The 20,406-nt window shown below is 42.3% G+C and overlaps 1 protein-coding gene across 1 annotated transcript in view; it reads right to left on the minus strand.

Annotated features, from left to right (window-relative positions):
• Nucleotides 1-8,968: 8,968 nt before the first annotated feature.
• The window catches only part of CPE (carboxypeptidase E), an 84,842-nt gene continuing 73,404 nt past the window's right edge, over nucleotides 8,969-20,406 (minus strand). The window contains exons 6-9 of the mRNA XM_080674232.1: nucleotides 19,869-20,008; nucleotides 13,548-13,647; nucleotides 10,538-10,656; nucleotides 8,969-9,777 (exon numbers count right to left, since the gene is read on the minus strand). Coding sequence (XP_080530358.1) covers nucleotides 9,679-9,777; nucleotides 10,538-10,656; nucleotides 13,548-13,647; nucleotides 19,869-20,008 — 458 coding nt within the window. The 3' untranslated portion in view covers nucleotides 8,969-9,678. The remainder of the gene's footprint in view (nucleotides 9,778-10,537; nucleotides 10,657-13,547; nucleotides 13,648-19,868; nucleotides 20,009-20,406) is intronic.

Here is a 20,406-nt window from a genome sequence, read left to right on the forward strand (position 1 = left end):
CAAAAACAAAGCAACTAAGCATATGCAACTAAATGCTAAATGGAAGTCTTATTTTCCTTGAACTACCAAATGTCATTACCAAGACACACTCAGGCTTCTGTTCTCCAGTTCCTTATTCTGTAAATAAAAAGAAAAAAAAAAACAAATCTTTATATTTGTTTGTTTTTCTTGGTTTGGCCAGAACAATTCTAGATTTTTTCACCACTCACTTATGTGTCTAAGAAATGTTTCTACTATTTTATTTTAAGCTGATTACATAGTTCTCTAAACACATTTGTTTGTTTTAAAAAGGCAGAAGGCTACTTTCCATAAATCATGACTCTGTCCAGAAAAAAATACATCAATCAGTGTTTATAAGCAGATGTTTGCATACTTTACCTCCACTCATTCTCATTCTTAAAAAGGATAATGGGGGTGTTTTTTGCATTTGGATTATGAAATTAAGTTCCTGAGAGAGTCAGTCACCCGCCTGCCCAACATGACACATTTTCGAAGTGGCTGAGCCTGGAATGAACCTAGAGATGTCCCAGCCCGGAGCCGGTGCCCTTTCAGGACTGGTCATGGTCCCAAACAGCAGTCTGTGCGTGGGGCCCTCCCTTGTGCTGTAGAGCAGGGCAACCGGAGCTCAGTAGAGGGCACTGGAAGGTAACATAGTGCCCAGTGCCCGTTGGGCCGCAGTGGCCCTGGGAGAGGGCGCTACCGAACACTTCTCCAGCGTGCAAATGCCTGTTGAAAAACAGCCACTTCTCTCACCAAAGCCTATGCACTAATAACTTTAAAAACAACTGTGAAACAGCCCAGTCCTGGCCCTTATATGAAAGCTACAACTTTGCCCCTCTATTTCACATGCGATTTGCTTCTTGCACCCACGCTTCCATCCCGTTGCTGTTAGTCTTAGAGCTCAGAGGGCATGAATGCTGGAGCAGATGGGCTCTGGTCTCTAACGGAAGATTCCAGGCCAAACCCGATCTAAACAGGCTGAGCAAAGAGTACTGAGTGTTCGTCTTCTTTTCCCCATGACCTTCGATGGCCACAACCTGAGTTCACCTTGTGCCCCCGTCATTTCTCCTAGGCCCTGTGGACACAGCCAAGGCTTATTTGCCTGACCGATTCTGTGATGGGCTTTTTTCACACCTACTCTAATTCCCTGCTCAAAGGATGCCAAAATAAGCCCGAGGCAAGCACTAGGTAGCATTCATTGGGCGTTTCCTGGACCTCTGCACTGGGCTAAACCCTTCCTGGGGATCCCCAGGGATGAGTGCATGTGGAGGGAAGAGAAAAGAAGAGTGAAAGGAACTCCCTCTAAAGTGTGGCTTCCAGCAAATGGGAAGCACCGAATACAGCGGAGGCCTGCTGCGGGCTTAGGTATATATTGGCATCCTGCAATATTTACTCACTGGCGAACCAGCATCCCCTGGCCGACTCCTGTCTCCTAAATGATGGTCTTTAAAGGACAGTGGCTCAGAGTGGGGGTGGGGAGGACAAGGGGAGAGAATTGCAAGAACAGGACAAAGTCTGACATTCAAAAATTATCAGAAGTTTACATACATGGCAATATTTTAAAACTAAAAGGTTGCATGACCAGAACTCTACAAAGAGCATGTATACAGTGAAGAATATTTGTGGCAGCGTGTTACCGCCAAGCAGCTTGAGGCAGAGACTCTTTTTCTCACTTGGATACTGTTACACATTTGCTTTTGTCTTCTAGCAAAACAACCTACTACAAGAAAAATCCCTTTTAAAATTCAGAAATACTTTCTTCCCAAGCAATTCTCCACAATTTCCCACCGACAGCATCTTAACTGTTTTGCTATGACTTGGCACACATCTGTATGGAAATATATGTCATCATCATCTCACACAGATCAATAGCACAGCAGCTTTTTCACATAATCTCATTTGTTCTTTAACACTACACTATTCTGATACGTAAACAGGAAACATATTTCAAAATGCCCTGTAAGCGACGTTTCAAGACAGCTTGTTTCAGCTCTCTCTAAGAACTGGACATTCTTCACACTAAGCTGTTAAAAATGAAAAAGAAGCAGATCCGTTTAATACAGAGTGTAGCCAAAAGCAGATGTGGCATCACCTGCCTGCCTGTCCTCTCTCTCCCATCCCTGGTCCCTCCAACCCCCAGTGGGTGTGGCAGACACTGAAGAAGGTGCTAACAGCTCCTGGGTACAGCTGGCTATCTAGGTAGAAATGGGGATGGATGTGGAGAGGGAGAGGGAGAGGGAGCAGAGGAAGACAGTCCTATATCAGAAGGATAGATTGGATGCAGGGCATCATCCCACACCGTAGATTTGCCACCAACGGCAGCACCCCCACCGCCTTGCCCCCTCTTGCCCTGGCCATGCCCTGTGTTATCAGTGCCAGTTTTCACTGACTCCCCTCCCCGCAAAGCTGCTGCATCAGACTCTGCTGCTTCATTACATTCCTCGGATTCACCCCGGGCGCGGTGTGGTAGTGGAGGGAGTATGTTTAAGATTTGATTGCTTGTCTTGCTCAGGGAGTCAACATTACTGACATTTACGAGTCATAACATTGTATGTCCAGAATTTGCTGGCAGTACAGAGCTATTTCTGAGTCACCGTGTATTTGAATCAAAATATACTCACCGCTCTAGCTGGTTTGGCTCAATGGATAGAGCGTCGGCCTGTGGACTAAAGGGTCCCGGGTTCGATTCCAGTCAGGGGCATGTATCTTGGTTGCGGGCACATCCCAGTGGGGGGTGTGCAGGAGGCAGCTGATCGATGTTTCTCTCTCATCGATGTTTCTAACTTTCTATCCCTCTCCCTTCCTGGCTGTAAAAATCAATAAAAAAAAATATATAAAAAAAATATATATATACTCACCAACCAAAGCTAAAGATGTTAGTGTGCTTCCATTTTCACCTTCTCTTGAATGCTACAGGAAGTTCCTATGTGTGGACGTGTGAGATGGTTTAATACATACCATTTTAATAAATATCTTAAAGCAACTATGCTGTTTTCTAGTGAAGCACGAGGATACTGAGGTTCTAAAAGGTGCCGACCTCACCTGGTCTGCCATTGGGGGCGTCAGCAAGTCGCAGCTGCTGCGCAGGTAGGCGTTCTGAGCTGGATCCCGGCTCCTTCTTCTCTCCCACACGGCCTGGTCTCAGTTTACCCTTCCCGGCGTCTCATCAATTTGGTTGCAGCTTCTCATATTCGTCAATAGTGATGCCCTTTTTGGCTCAGTGGGTAGAGTGTCAGCCTGAGGACTGAGGGTCCCGGGTTTGATTCCGGTCGGGGCACATGCCTAGGTTGTGGGCTGATCCCCAGTAGGGGGCATGCAGGAGGCAGCCAATCAATGGTTCTCTCTCAACATTGATGTTTCTATCACTCTCTCCCTCTCCCTTCCTCTCTCAAATTGATAAAAATATATTTTTAAAAAATACTGAGAAAAGCAACATAACTCTTTATGAAGATCCTGTTTCATTCAGGAGACCTGCTTTCAGATAAGGCAGGGCAGATTTCAGAATGGGGACCTGGGCTCTTGGGGTCAGGGTCGGGATTGGGGGACTTACAGGTTGTGGAGAAGGTCAAGCAGGTTCTCCAGAGCAAGCTGACCAGAGAGTGGCTGGGGCTAAGGAAGGCCCTTTCCCAGGAAGGCCCTTCCAGAGGGAGGGCCTGCGGGAAGGAGGAGAAAGAAGAGTCTACGCTGCTTGATTTCGACTGCTTTTCTGGCTAATTGACGTGTGGAGAGGCCCAGAGGGGCCGGGGGAACGAATGCAAAGGAAGACAGAGGGGGCAGAAGAGAAGGAAAGATGACAGGCAAAGAGAAGTTATGGAAGCTTGCGGCAGACAAAATGTATGTGAGGGACAGCTGATCAGAAAACCAGAAAAGGAGAAATGCAAGAGAAATGGGCCCCATATTTTATGTTGCAAAAACTCAAAAATAATAACACTGGGTTGAAAGTGAGTCCTAAATGGGGGGGAAATGGCTTTCTGCTTTTCCTGTTTGTTTGTTTGTGAACAACCCCAACGAACCTGTCAATACTGGACAGGGCAGCCAATTAGCAGCAGGCCACGTGCAGCGGGTGCGGACGGGGTCACAGCTGCCCCAGTTAGGAAGTTGGAGCTTAGAGAGTCTTGCGCTGTGATTGCCAGGGGCATGTTCTCCCTGCTGTGTGGGTGACAAAAAAAGGAAGAGGAGATAAGACCGCCAGAGTTTGTGTGGGCAGGAGCCTGCGGACCCACTTGGCAGAGGACTCAGCACACATCCAGCATCTAATCCTCCTTTTCACATCTGCTCAGCGTGTGCGTGTGCACCTCCTGAAGACTGACAAGGAGCACACGTGGCGGTCTGGGCCTTGAGGTGTGCTCCTAACACTGGTGCTTTCTGATTTAATTACACGCATACTTGGCTTTGAAAGGCCTCTGTACATTTCATGCACAAGGAAGTACCTTGCAGGTTTAAAGCGAAATACGCTGCACCACCCACTGCTTTAATCTCCCCTAACCAGACCCCCCAAATCCCACAACAGAGAAGCCATGGCAACAAATTGACAAAGCCCTGGTTAGACTCAAGGCGACTTTCTCACCATCTTGCTCTTCAAAGTTGAGGTTTCACATAGACACAGAGGAAAGGCCGCAGTGATGTTTCTGCAGCAAAGGGTAGCTGTCGGCAAAGTCTGCGGGCAGCTGCTCTGAGATGGCGACATTGCAAGAGCAGGGGAGGGAAGTGGGCCTGGTAGCGTGAGGGCTGATTTTTCAGGAATTTGCAGAATAAATATTAGTGTGACTGTGGGAGATGAAACGGCACTTTTAGCCAGAGGGTGCACTGGAAAATTGAAAGAGTCGTTTAATCAGCACACTAGGAACAATGCATTATTGTCTTGTTCAAACTCATGAGACCTAACTCAAACACTGATTCTGCTACTCAAAAAAGTCGCCTTATCATTTTCTGATTTATATATTTTGTACGTGTTAAGTTTTGTTTTATGGTAACCAACTGTGATTTCTTAAGGATTCCTTAAATAGCTGTTTATTCGTCAGTTTTCTTAAGTCTATGGATAAGAAGATTTCAGCCAGATCAATTTTAAGGCCCAGAACCAGTAAGTTTAATTCTGAAAAATTATATAGAAAATAAATGTGAGAACAAGACTATTTTTCTCAGTTTTGTAGCAATTCCAGTTGGTCATTTTTAAGTGTTTGTAAAGTAAAAAGGGAGTGATATGCATGTCTATTTCATCAGTAAGTGTTCTCTTCTCAGTAAGTTCCTGAATGTGCCAGATTGCTTGCTGTAGCCAAGGCTCTGGTTTTATTTATAGGTTAATGTTGGAACATCATTGTTCAGGTGTATGCTGCTCACCCGGCACTGTGTGCTCCCTCCTCTCTCAACACACATTCATTCATTCGTTAAACGAACATCTGTGGATAGACATTCACATCCAATTACCCAGAACTTCTGGGCAAAGTCCCTCCACCTTCTATCGTTTTTAAATTGAATTATAACTATATATAACATTATATTTGTTTCAAGTGTTCAATGTAATGATTTAATATTTGTGTACATTGTGAAATGATCACCACAATAAGTCTAGTTAACATCCGTCACCATACATAGTTGCTAAATTTTTTCCTTGTGATGAGAACTTTTAAGATCTACCTTCTTAGGAACTTTCAAATATGTGATACAGTGTTATTCATACAGTCACCATGCTGTACATTACATTCCCGTGTCTTATTTATTTTATAACTAAAAGTGGGGTCAAGCAAACAGAAATTTTAATCAGCCACTTACTTGCTGTGAGGTGAGGAATATAAATTCTGAGTCTGTTTCTTCATCTGTTAAATAGTAATACTGCAATACTTCCTTATCTTAGTGTTATAAATGGATTTCAAAATATTGCAGCCCTAGCCACTTTGGCTCAGTGGATAGAGAGTCGGCCTGCGGACCGAAGGGTCCCAGGTTCGATTCCGGTCAAGGGCATGTACCTTGGTTGCAGGCTCTTCCCTGGCCCATGCCCTGGCCGGGGCTTGTGCAGGGGGCAACCAATTGATGTGTTTTTCTCACATCGATATTTCTCTCTGTCTTTCCTCTCTCTTCCATTCTCTCTAAGATATCAATGGAAAAATGTCTTCAGGTGAGGATTAAAAAATACAATAAAAAAGTATTGTATTTCAAGTACCTAGCACAAGACACATGCTCCGTGATGGTGATGGTGATGGTAGTGATGATTCCAGTGATGATGGCCTTGGGCAGAGACCATGGCGGTGTGCTATTCTTCTCTCTCGTAGAGACCACACGGTGAGTATTTAGTAATTCCTGAATAAATCTCCAAAATAAAAGGAACAGAAGAAAAGGAAGGGGATGGAATGCTGAAACAGCTAAGATAGGTTTAAAAATAGGAAAGGAAGAAGCAAGTGCAACAACCGACAAAGGCAGCCCGTGGCCGCTGGATCCATGGAAATTTCCAACAAGCTTCATCAGGGTGATTTTTCCTGTGAGGCATTATAGGGTGGGCTGCACTGATCACCCTTAACCAGGCTAAGCAAAACCTTTGCTCTGCTTTTAAAAACACTGATTCTTGGGGAATTTTGCATGAATTTCAATGAATCATATAAAACTAAAGTATGTACTGCCCTAGAAACCCATGTTATGATTGAGTTGATTCATAGGCTGACTCTCTAGTTGAAAAAATTAAAGGGTAAAGAATCAGAACTTTTGTAAGTACCTAAAATGATGTTTACTAAGAACAGCAAAACTAGGATGTAGTGTATGACAAGGTAGGGTCTAAAGAGTCCAGGCACATTCTATCCTGACATTTCTGAGGCACAAACTCCAAAGGCCATCTAGTCCCAACCACAGAAGACAATCATTACAAGAATTGTGAAAAGAGACGTTGAGTCATACATTGGAACAAATAATGGTTTTTAAGCCTCCCACAACATCCAATGATGGAAAGATTTCAGAAGTTGTGCAAATAAAATAATATCAAAGTTCATACTTCCCAAGGTCTTTTTCATGGTGATAAAAATAAAATCTTGCTGCCCTGGGGAAAAAAAGAAAAATTCATGCTTCCCTTCCTGTAAGTAATATCTATCTTCATTTATGTGAATTGAAAATCAAAATGTGAATTGAAATAAGCTATTCTTTCCATAGCAATGTGTCTGATTTTCATTGACAATTGGGGAGAGAGAGGGTGCAAAGTTCAAAATGTGTTCATTATTTTGTTACAATCAACTGCCCAGCCCCCTCCCTTTCTGATTTTTGTTACCTAAAACAATTTGGCTTTGTTGTTCATAATCCAGATCTCTTTAACCTTGAGCCCTCATATCCTCCATGTTCTTGTCTGTTCTAATCTTTAGTTTCAAATCAAAGCAAAAGCCTTACTGCAGAGTTTTCATTTTATGCTAAGTTTATATGAGGCAATCATGTGACATAACCTCCAAAAGGTCAGTATCATCTTGGACTGTATTAAGAGAAGTACTGTATTCAGAAAGTGAGAGATATTGGCCCGTGTTAATTTTGCAAAACAAAACAAACAAAATAACACCACACTTAAAGCATTAAAGTATTATACCTCTTAAAAGATTTTAGGAATTCAAAATAAAATGCCAGTTTCTCCCATTCTGAGTTCAGAACCAGTTGAAAAATAAGGCACAGGAGACCAAAAGAGGTTAAACTGTCAGCTTTATTAACTAATTGGAGAAAATGACATTTGATCTATGGACCAAAGATTAATACTCTATGCCCACAAGCACTCCCTGCATTCCCGCACACATGCCCAGAGCCTACCTCAGCACCCAGGGGACCTTGGAGCTGTGTCTGCCTGGGGCAGGGAACACTGGGGAAGGGGAAGCTTACAGTCCTTTGATAGAGTTGTTTCCCCCAATTCACTCATCTAGCATCACCTGACCTCTGTAAGGCGTGTCAGGGTGGGGCTAGAGGCCAGGAGTCTTATTCCAGTGGAGGTCCTTCAACACGGAAACACTGACCATTGAGGGGAGTTTTCTTCCCAACGGTACTCAATTCTAGACCCTTCATTAGATTAACTCAGAGCAGGCTGAGAGCATGACCAGGGCAGTGGGGACCTTTCAAGCCCAGTATAATCACAAATGGTTGCAAGGACAAGACTATATGGAAACCGCTGAACGGGTAGTTGACTTGGTCCTAGACATACATTCTACTTGCTTCCCCCACCATACCTGCTGCATCCTGTTCAGGTATGAGAGGCCATGTGACTAGCTCTGGCCAATGAAATGTGAGCAGAGCTGGTATGTGTCACCTGCGGGCTAAGGCAATGAAAACTCCATTGTTGGTTCTTCTGTCTCCCTTTCCCTCTGCTGCAATGACTGCAGAGGTCTCTACACAGTGTAGAGAAAAGCCATATTTCTGTCTTCTGCCCAGTACAGTGACCTGAGTAAGAAATATACTTCTATTGTGCATAAGCTGCTATGTATTCGAGTGTCTATTATTACAACAGTTAACGCTATTTTTTAAAAAATTCTGTATCTGAAATACTCATCAACTAAACCAACACACACAGACACACATGCACACACATGACACCCCTACACTCAGTCACTCTGCATTGCTCACACCTACTCATCTTTTAGGTCTGGGCCTATATGCATCAGAAGCCATCCCTGAGTCACCCCATCCAGTCTATTTAAGTTGCTCTGACATTCTCTCTCTCTACACACTATTCTTTCCTGTCATTTTACTCATTACAATTCATAATTACATATTCATGTGTGTGTATATTTAAAGTCTGTGGCCACAGTTGAACCATGAGATCCAAGGAATCAGAACCTTTTGTCCATTGCAATAATGGACATGGAGCTTGCACTTTGCTTGGCAGATATCAGTCAGTGAATAAATTTGAAAATGCAGAGGATGCTTCCAGGAGAGGCCACTACCAAGGGAATACTTTCTTATCATGAGACCACAACTCTAGACCAAAATCGTAAGAGCATTAAAATACAAACCGTGGGGGTGGTGTTGTTTTTTAACCTTTATTCATTTAGAATGCAGTTCTGGGCCAATCTACAACCAAGAGAGAACCTAAACTTCAAAGGAATGTTAACAGGCAGTAGAGTATAGCAGTATAGCCCCTGTATGTACAAGCAAGAAGTCCATTTCCATTCCCTTCAGAAAACCTCTTGCTAACCACTTACATTTTCTTCCCATCAAAAAATGCATTAACAAGATCATGCTTATATAGCTAGTCAGCACAAGAGACAAATGACAATTTATACTGAACTATTTAGGACTTTCAATATAGTGCTCACAACTCCAAGCTGTAGCTATTTGACCTTTTCAATGGCATTCATTATGTGACATTGTCACCAATTATATTAAAAGGCATTCATTAATTTTTAAAAGCTAGAATGACTCAAAAAGTTCTGTACTGTAAATAACACATGGAATATTGTATTTAAGCCTAAGATGGCCAGACCACTTAACTCTTTTCTACAATCCCTTGTATAATATGTGTAGGAAAATGAATGTTCTATAAGAAGAAATAGAGCAAGTTAGTGTATTTTTATCTAAGAGTTTAATTATTTATTTTAAGTAATGTCTATTAATATTTAAATGATTGAAAATAAGTCGATGTTAAAAATTAACTGCACAAACTCTAAAAGAAAATGGCCACATTACATCAGACTACATTGTATAGAACAAAAGCAGCTGATTAAACCCTTTTTAAAAATTTAAAGTTTCTGACATCATTTTCCACCATTCCATCAATTCTTCCTTTTCCTCCTCTTTCCTTTCAGAAAATGACTCCAGTTCAAAATCAACCTAAAAAAGAAAATCAGGAATATATTGTTAGCAAAGTGCATATATATTTTTAAAAGCTGAATTTTTTTAAAAAAGAGTAATCACAGAGCTTTTAGGATAAGCTCAATTTAGCCACTTGAATTAAAGTATACCCTAAAAAATCTCTCATGATAAAAGATACTTTGGGGGGAGTTGGGGGAGAGACAATCCAAAACCATTATGTTTGAACGGTGCTTTGATCTAGTAGCTTTGTAGGATTATTTAAAAGCAGGTTATTTAAAGGCAGATTATGCAAAGGCAGTCTTTAATAAGGACTTTAGTAAAGCCGGGAAAAAGATGTCGTTTATAATTAATTTTCTGCCTTTGACTATTCAGTGCGCTTCTTCTGTCAACCTTGAATTTTCTCCTACTCTGCAGCTCCGTGTCCTGGCATCCCAAACCACTAAGCTCTGCTTTCCAGAATCTCGAATCCGCCAAAGAAACCAATGAAGCACACTCGTCCCCAAACCACCACAGAGGCCAATGGCCCAGGAACTCAACTCTCCTTGGGAACTAGGCGTCCTCGTCAAGTCCACGGAGAACCGAGAGACACAGAGCAAGGAAAGGGGGTGTCATCCCCTCCCTTTCCTCAGCCTGAGCCATGGCCGAGGCAGGGGCGGACAGAGTGAGACGGTCACTGAGACACGGTGGCCGTTACTATGAAGATTGAATAAAAGCCACTTAACTATGCCTGGCACACACAAGTGCTTAATAAATCCTAACTGTTAATGTGATTACTTACTCCAACAGCAGGACTGTAAGGAACGGCCACTTTCTTTGTTATCGCCAGATAGCCTGGGGCCGAGGCTGTAAGCTTATAGTTTCCAGGTACAAGCAGCCTCCAGTAATCGCCATCCTTTGCTGTAAAGGAAACAAAATGTCAAATCACAAGGCACATACATGAAATGCATAGTAAGACCAGCGAAGGAGTACCCAGTATACCTCAGTTCAACTCCTTTTATTCCCATTTCTAAAGCAGTTTATTAATGGAATTGGATTAATTTTAACTGAAGAGTGTGAAACTCTCGAGAGGGCATCAGTTCCCATATCAATTTTACAGATATGAATGTTAAATTGTCTGGTAAATCTCCTACGATAATGTATCTCCATAATCACATCAGGACTAACACAGATTAAAAAGACATACACAGCCCCCAAGCGGTGGGGTCAGAACATCTTTTTTATTCTTGCCACGAATCTCCAGGTGAAGACTTAATGGTCGGAGAGTCTAGATAAGTGTTTCACAAAGTGTGGCCTAAAGACAATCTCCCCAGAATCCCTGAGGCACTTGGTAGACATTTCGATTTCTAAATCAAGTCTGTTGGTTGGATTGCTGTCCAGGGACTGTATTTTCAGCAAGTTCTCCAGAGAATTCTTAAGCTGAGTTACATGTACCCGGAGTTCCCTCCTGACCTAGACTAGCTTCCATGGCCCACCACCAGAATCACTCTCACCCATAGGCCTTCAAGTCATTGCTTTTCCCGCGTGGTGATACACGCCTAGCAAACTGCCAACCCTGGATAACCTGCACCTCTCTCCTCTACGCCTGCCCTGTGGGGTGCAAGGAGCTGGAGAAGGCACGTGTCCAAACTGATCTGTCTCTGATTCATAAACGCCAACCTTGCGCAGGTCATGGGCCTGTCCTGCCTCCCTGCTAGTCTGTCAGTCTCCCATTTCCCTTGTCCAGATGCAAATTCTAATTCACTAGCTCTGGGGTGAGGCCTCAGATCCTGCACTTCTAACCAGCTCCAGGGAGATGCTGATCCAACTAGCACACCGGGGGCCACACCTTGAGCAGCAAGGTCCCTGGAACAATGCACACTTCCTCCTGTCTCCTAACACGGCTCAGACAGCCTCATCAGCACTCTCAGTCCATGCTTTACCTCTTATCTCAGTGTGAAAACTAAAACAATGAGCAAAAAACAAGTCCCCATCACCATCCCTTCCCATCTACCTCTAGACCCCACATCTCCTTTCAGCTGGCGCTCATTTATCTCCTTTGCTTTATAGCAAAGTTCCTGAGAAGACTGGTCAATATTCTCTAAGCTCTCTCTTCTAATCCTTTCTTGGGCCTCCCGGAGCAGGCTGCCACCTCCCTCCCCAATGAAACAGATTTCATCAAGATCTTCCACTCAGGCTCATTCACAAGGCTCACCTGCTTGACACTTTATAGCACTCCTTCTTTCCTGAAACACTCCCAGGCTCCAGGACGGTGCACCGAGATGTCTCTCTACCCTGGACTTCACTGCTGGCTCCTCCTCATCGCCCTGCCCTCGAATAACTGGGGTGTCCCAAAACCCAGCCTCAATTTTTATTCCTTTCTGCCTATGTTTATTCCCTAAGTTAGATTTTACTAAAACTTCCACATCACAGAATGCAGAGAAACTAAGATCTGTGTGGCACACCAGGGTTAACAGATAGGAGAGGTTTTCTGTGGCCAGAAGGGATCGATGACTGGGTGCCATCTTCAACAGCCGGCCTCCTGGGGCCAAGGGGCCAATATCTTAATGCAGATTCTCGTATAAGTTTGGAAAGGTATGCTGGCACTTAGTGCATTTACAGATTATTGAATAAATTAATAAATGAAGTTTTAGAGAATAAATAAGGATTTAAAAATACAAGTTATAAATGTGGATGTTAAGAAAGAGGTAATGGTATAAAGTAGTTTGGGAAATAAGTTAAAAATTAATTATAAGGCCTAGAAATATGTAAAGAGTTTATAGCTAAAAGGTATTAATTCAGTTGTTGAAAAGATCCCAACATATGACAGTTAAACTAAAATGAGTGGATAAATGTAATTAATAGGAATAGATAAGTTTTCCAGGAAAATATATCATTTTGTCTAGATTGGGAAAATTGAAATGTGGTTTAAACCTCGAAACAACTAACATTGACTTCAATCCTGTAACAACCTGTTTAACCTTGAATGGGTCTTTACTATATGGATTAAATGAAGAAACATATGAGAAATCCTAGATGCACAATATACTGGCAGTTATCTTCTTCCTATTCTTTTCATTCCCTCCTCAGGTCCACCAATGAACAATTCATTAGAAACATATAGTTATATAGATATATAGGTATATAGATATATAGATACATATTGTCCAAAAAAATATATACACACACTTTGAATAATTATAAGGCAGTGTTTGTTGAAATACATCTCATTTTCAAACTTGAGCTATCAGCTGTTAAATTGTGTATACATTTTTGGGACATATACATATAGGAAGGGAGAAAGAGAGAGAAACGTTGATTTGTTGTTCCACTTATTGATGCATTCATTGGTTGGTTCTTGTATGTGCCCTGACCAGGGACTGAACCTGCAACCTTGGTGCATCGGGATGGTTCTCCAACCAACTGAGCTACCCAGGCAGGGCCCGCACCTCTGCTTAAGAGAAATAATAAAGGCACTGGTATTTTAACGCTAGCGGGTTCATTTTCCTTTGCCTCACCAACAACAAAGACTCTCCAGTAGATGGCACCACCTTGCAGCTCTGCAGTGAGATACCTGAGGGAAGGGCGCCATCTGCTGCACCCCAATTTTTAATCGCAGCAGCCAGCCTGGGTAACTGCCTGAGTTGCTCCCATAAGGAAATTTAACTAGATTAAAGCTGAGAGAGAGAAGGTAAAGAGAGATGAAGCATTTAATTATTTTGCTTAGAACAGCGTAAGAATTATAACTATGATAAGTAATTGTGCTCCTGTATATAATACGAGAGCCTCAGATCATGGCAGAGAACACCCACCGGATGTCACATCGTGGTCTATTCCTTCCACCGAGATGGTTGCATTGGCAATTGGGTTACCTTGAAGGTCTCGGACAAATCCTTTAACTCCTCGGTGTACCTGTGAGAGTCAAGAACACCCAAAAAATTCATATTAGAAAATGGTCTAAAAGTCCATCTCATATCAAACACCTCCTTATTTTCTAACAAAATACTGTAGGTCCCCAAAACATGCTCAAAAGGCCACTGGATGTTTTGTGCACTCTTTAATCTGTTTTTTCTCAAGTGGGCAAATGAGAAGTAATCCCCCCAAAATTGACATCTTGTTCTGAGTCAAGGAAAGATTTTGCAGTATCTTCTGAACTACCAAAACAAAACAAAACAAAAAAACAAACAAAAAAAAATGATATCTTTAAAATAGTCCTGGTCTTAGCATATTTCATTACTTTCTCTCTGTTTTAAATGTAGTTACCTGTGATTATCTTATATGGTCACTATCAGTTAACAAGACAATTACAACATTAATACCTCTTCATTCTAGATAAAAAGTTATATATACTGCGACTACTTTGGCATCAAACCCATGAACAGTATTGTTTTTGGTTGAAAGTAAGTGGCATGAAAGATCAATGAACTTCATAACTGAAAACTGTGCTTAAAAATAAAATGGAAGAGCTGTTATTGAGAATAATGCCCTTGAATTAACGTGCGGTCATCAACGAGCTATTGCGATGCAAACTACAAAAACAGCTTTTTTCTTTATTTTTAAATGATAATTCAACTAAGTATGTGTTGGAAGTGATCATCACTTCCGGTTTTTGAGAAAGCACTGCTTCTGGAACATCAAATGTTAATTCAGCTTCATTACTTAACAACGTATGTCCCGACCTCCCAAATGCTCAGCTACTTCTCAATCTGGGCCCAGAAAATGATTTTCCTTTCGCTACTGATGACATTGGAATATTTCCTTACAGAAAGTAGAGTAAGCCTCACGTATCCCTTTATGAACAGAGAATAAATTTGTCAGTGGTACAATGTTTTATGGAAGAGATGACCCTGGTTATCAGCAAATGTTTTGCATGTTCTATTAAAAAAAAACAAAAAACCTCTGGAGTCACCATGGTGTGAGGAAGCCCAGATAAAGTCCTAAGAAGGGAGACCATGTGGAGAGGCCCGAGTTGACAGGAAGATGGAGAGACGCCCAGGAAGCCCCGGCTGCTTCAGCATCCCCACCACCCCAGCTCCAGGCACCACCTGACTCCAACCACATGAGAGACCTGCCCAGACACAACTCCCACATTACTGGCTCCTCAAAAACCCTGAGTGACAATAAAATGACTGGTACTGTTTTAAGCCACAACCTCTGGGGGTGATTTGTTAGGTAGCAATAGATCATAGGAACCCCCTTTCTATAGAAGAAAAGTGCATTCAGTTAAAATGAAGTTTATACAATTATTATATGTAATAATTAAAAATGTGTTGAAATTGAAAGTTTATAGTTTGGTATATGTACTGGTTTCACAAATAGGAATATTCTTACTATGATCTCAAAATAAGCAAACAAATTAAAAAAACAACCTCTGAAATTCTATAAAAGCAACACGTAATTGTTTTCTCTCAAGGCAATTTAGAAATGGTAAAAAGTTATACGTGTTGTTGGTAATAATAAATGATAATATTATTGGCAATCAGTATAGTGATAAGAGAGAAGATACATTTTTATAATTATTTTTCTTTTCTTTACTTTTATTTTTTTATTGATTTCATAGAGGAAGAGAGAGGGAAACATCAATGATAAGAAAGAATCATTGACTGGCTGCCTCCTGAATGCCCCCCAACTGGGGATCAAGCCCGCAGCCTGGGCATGTGCCCGGACCAGGAATCAAACCATGAGCTCCTGGTTCATAGGTTGATGCTCAACCACTGAGCAACACCAGCCAGGCGAGAGTAAATCCATTAAAAAAAAAAAAAAAAAACATTTTTAGTATCTAGTGAATCGATGATTTTTTCCCAAAACTGAGCTATGAATTAGCCAACCAAAATTAACAGATTGAAATTTAGTCATTGGAAACATAAAAAGTTGGTTTCTGAGTGACATTCCCAAGGTAAAAGGGTCACTGGGGACCAGAAAAACTGTGGAGATGAATTTATGCACCTTGAGGCACCATAATCCTAATATCAATGTTATCCAGGGGTCCTCAAACTTTTAAACAGGGGCCAGTTCACTGTCCCTCAGACCGTTGGAGGGCCAGACTATAGTTTTAAAAAAAAACTATGAACAAATTCCTAAGCGCACTGCGGGCCCGGGACGAGTAGGCTGCTAAGCAGGACAGGCAGCGGCACTCGGCAGGCCGGATAAATGTCCTCGGCGGGCCACATGTGGCCCGCGGGCCGTAGTTTGAGGACCCCTGTAATAAAACCTTAGAGAAATGAAAAGCTTAAATTTCATGATTGGAAGATAAGTCAATCACTTCTAACACATATAATTCACCTGGATTAGGCCCAAATATACACAATTAATAATTGTGACTTGACTTTTTTCAGCTTCTTCAACCCACGACACATTACAATATGCCGTTTAACAAATTAACAAGTAAATGTCTCTATATGCCAATTGTGAGGCACAACTTTGCTGTTTAAAAAAAATTCACTGTAGGTCTCCCTCATCACTGATGTTTCTGTCTCTCTCTCCCTCTCCCTCCCTCTCTGAAATCAATAAAAATAAAATTTAAAAAATTCACTATAGTAATTAAATCTCAATGACAGTGCTAGGGACTGTCACAACCCCACATGAATGCAAACGGGAAAACCCTGTCACTTCATGGCCTCTGCATAAGAAGTCACAGACGTGAACACTGTCCTCATGACTGCAGAAACTATTTAGTACACTTGTTCCTTCTATAATGCACTCTCCTCAGATTCCAGGACATTTCAGTCAGCCAAGGCTGAAAACAACAACAACAAAAAACATTCCCCATAGTTGCTGGGACTGTTGGCATCAGCAGTCATTAAACCCTTGTGTACTTAAATACTAAAGAGCTTGTTGAAATGGAAATTTGGGGGGGTCCTGCCCTGCAGGGAGTATGCTTTGGTGGTGGGACAGGAGATCCATTTTTAACAAGAACCTAAATGATTCTGAAGCACCTGTCCATTAGAAATTCTTTGGGAATTTTGAGAACTAAACTGTTCCAAAGCCAGTGAGTTCAGTTAGCAAACTATCTACCCCAAGCATGTCAAACTCACGGCTGGCAGGCTGCATGCCTTAAACGAGGCATGCGGCCGCAAGTTTGACATGCTTGGTCTACCCTAATTAACTGTACAAGTCCAGTTCCTGCAAACATCCCTTTAAAACTCTGCAAGAAATTTCCTCTCAACCAATTATGGAATTAGAGCTCCTAATCACCTATTTTCCACAAGTTGTAAACTAGTCCACACTTAGATTTTAGGCCCAGGTGTTCAAATTATTAATCACCACCATGTTGTTTCATTGTCAAGAAAACTATTTTAATACAAAATTTCTGGCAGTCTTCACTGATCGTTCACCAGAGTCTGAGTCCCTAACTGGAGTGTTCTATGAGCTCATTGTAAATACCACTCCTACTGCTTCCACACAGCTCACACCCTAACACTGAGGCCACTGATCACGTGAATCTGTGGAAGGCCAAATTCTCATTCTAAGAGGCATACACAGGACTGCATTCCTGGTCCCTCTTCTTTCCAGATTGTTTCTATATAAATTGATAGAGCTTTTAGATGAATTGATGCATGCCCACCTCCAACAACAACTATGACAAAATGTTTCCTCTTTCCTCATGGCACATATTTGTGTTTTATTCTGTGTTATATTGCATTTTTTCTCAAGAACTAAGAAAGGACTTAAGCAGCAGTTGAATCCATTCTTTAATTATTGATCAGAGTAATAATCATATTGGCATTAACTATAGTAAATCTTACAGTCTCCCTCCAAGAAGCCTTTTCTGTGCCCCAGAACTGAGTTAGGGACCTTTCTCTATACTGCCATTGTTCTTTGCAGCTTACCTTTATTTTTGCGTTTATCACCCTCGCTTGTAATTAGGTAATTATGTTTCTGAACCTCATTAACAGAAGCCTTCTTCAGGGTAGTCACTAGCCCCAGTGACTCACAGGAAGCCAAGGATAAAGAAATAGCTCAATAAACTTTTGTTGAAAAAATACGCATATGAAATGAAAAGCATTGTATTAAGGAGGCATTCTTTGATACCTAAGTGGGAAGCACACCAAATAGCCTCATCTTATTTCCTCTACCCCCAAATACATTTTTCAGTTAAAATGTATTTGCTCTCAGAAGATCGATTCAAATACAACTCTCCACAAAGAAGACATTCTACAAGGGTCCTCACCAAGGTTGTTCTGGGGTCAATGTGGCTAATTATCCTGTTTTGCTGTTGAAAATACCTTTTTATGTTAGCATGCAGCAGGATTCCACTGACCAAAACAACCCTGTTCAGGGTGTTTTTGAACATCACTGTCTGGCAGCAGTGGATCTATTCCATGGTAGTCCCTCTTGGTAAGGCCTCTTGTACAGATATTTGATGTATGTAAAAGAATTTTTAAGCTGACTTTACATTTTTTAAATACATTGGGTTCATATGTACATGTCATCCTATCTAATAAGAGTAATATGCAAATTGACCATCACTCCAACACACAAGATGGCTGCCCCCATGTGGACACAAGATGGCCACCACAAGATGGCCAGCAGGGGAGGGCAGTGGGGAGGGACCAGGCCAGCAGAGGAGGACAGTTGGGAGGGACCAGGCCTGCAAGGGAGGGCAGTTGGGGGTGATCAAGCCTGTAGGGGAGGGCAGTTAGGGATGACCAAGCTGGCAGAGGAGGGAAGTTGGGGGGGACCCAGGCCTGCAGGGGAGGACAGTTGGGGGGTGGGGGGACCAGGCCTGCAGGGGAGGGCAGTTAGGCATCAATCAGGCTGGCAGGGGAGTGGTTAGGGGGTGATCAGGCTGGCAGGCAGAAGCGGTTATGGGCAATCAGGAAGGCAGGCAGGTGAGCAGTTGGGAGCCAGCAGTCCTGGATTGTGAGAGGGATGTCCGACTGCCCATTTAGGCCCGATCCCATTTGACATCCCTGGAGGGGTCCCAGATTGGAGAGGGTGCAGGCTGGGCTGAGGGACACACATCCCCATACACGAATTTTGTGCACCAGGCCTCTAGTGTGTGTGTGTGTGTGTGTGTGTGTGTGTGTGTGTGTGTGTGTATGCAAATAGCTACATGTTTATTTAAATAGCATTTATTTATGTCAAATTACTTTAAAATTAGTCTGGACTATCTGCTGGCACCTGAAACTAACATCACTCCACTTGACTTTGGGTATAAATGGCCACATACAGAATGGAATTTGAAACTGTTAAGCACTGCAGGCAAGGAAGAGTCTTTAGGTCTTTTTCACGGTCACTGCCCCTGGTGCCAATGTCTACATCCCATGGAGAGTTGTGGTTGGCAGGGGATTGGCCTGGGTAGGTACAGGATTTTATTCTGACAGATGCCCCAAAATTCTGTACAGATCCCATTGGAATGGTGACATAAGTGACTCTTTGGTGAAGGTCATGTCAAGAGGCAATATGGCATAGTGATTCTGGAACTAGAGAGCCTAGATTCTGGCTGAGTGACTTCAGGCAAGCTGTGTAATCTTTCTGTGCCGATTCCTCATTTTTAATTCAGGGATGATGGTGATGGAAAAGAAGAAGATAATGATGGTGATGTAAGTTCCCTCATAGAGTTGTTGTGAGAATTAAATAAATTGCTACACATAAAGCATTTAGAAGAATGCCTGGGAAATAATAAATCCCAAATCAATGTAAGGTATCATTATTATTACCTCACCTTCAGCTGAGTTTAGTGTGAGACAAGTGAGGTATGTGGGGCACAAAATTTAAGGATGCACTCATTCCTACATGCTGATCCCATGCCTGCATGATCTTGAGAGTGAATGCCTCCTCAAATCCTAGATGCCTCACTTACCTCATTCTAGTCTTGGTCCTGCCTAACAGGCCAAAGGTGATCAGGGTGACGGGTGGTCCTAGGATTGCCCTTGCTTAGAGCAATATCAATGAAAACAGAGTTTTACCTCACTTCTCCACAACCCTCTAGTTTAATCAATTCTCAGTGAACATTCATGAACCACAAACCCTATAACAAATTGAACGTCACTATTGAGATGTTTTCTAAATGCAGTGTCCTCATTCTGGGTTGGAAGTATTCCCCTAGATTGGGCTCCTCTTAGGAGACTATTGGACACCAGGTTTAAAAGCTCTTACATTTTCCATTTTACACTGGCAACTGTGTTTACCTGCTCAAGGTAGCTAATAAGGGAGTTTTTGTTATCCTCCCAGTAGGTCTTCAAAGTCTCTTCAGGTGGAAACTTTTCACAGCTAAGCTCCATGGTGATCTCGAAGCAGTTGCTGCTCAGGTAATTGAAGTCTTGCATTCCTGCCAAAACACCAAATGGAAAGTCTCAATACGCAGGTGGTGACTAAAACTCTACACAAGCTGTTCTGTTGAATTGAGAGCCAAATAAAAGCTACACCAAGCAGCGCCTTTTGGGGAGCCTTTGGGAAACCACAAGGAAAATCACCTACCACAAAGGCCAGAACAACATACTTGGGAAATTGTGGCCATCTTTGAAGCACACACTCTCTCAGCTTCTTCAGGAATCATTTAGCTTAACGCCCTGCTGCTGTAAGGTGCTCAAGCAGCAGCCATGTTCCATATTGCTGGAGTTGGCATCAAAGAAGACCACAGGGGAGTGACAGCATCAAAATTGCAAAATAGGAGTTTTCTACGGCCTTCCCTCCCCGAAGAACACCAATTTTGACAATCACCCATGA

Source organism: Plecotus auritus, assembly GCF_963455305.1.
Source record: "Plecotus auritus genome assembly, chromosome: 6".
In the NCBI taxonomy this organism is placed as follows: Eukaryota; Metazoa; Chordata; class Mammalia; order Chiroptera; family Vespertilionidae; genus Plecotus; species Plecotus auritus.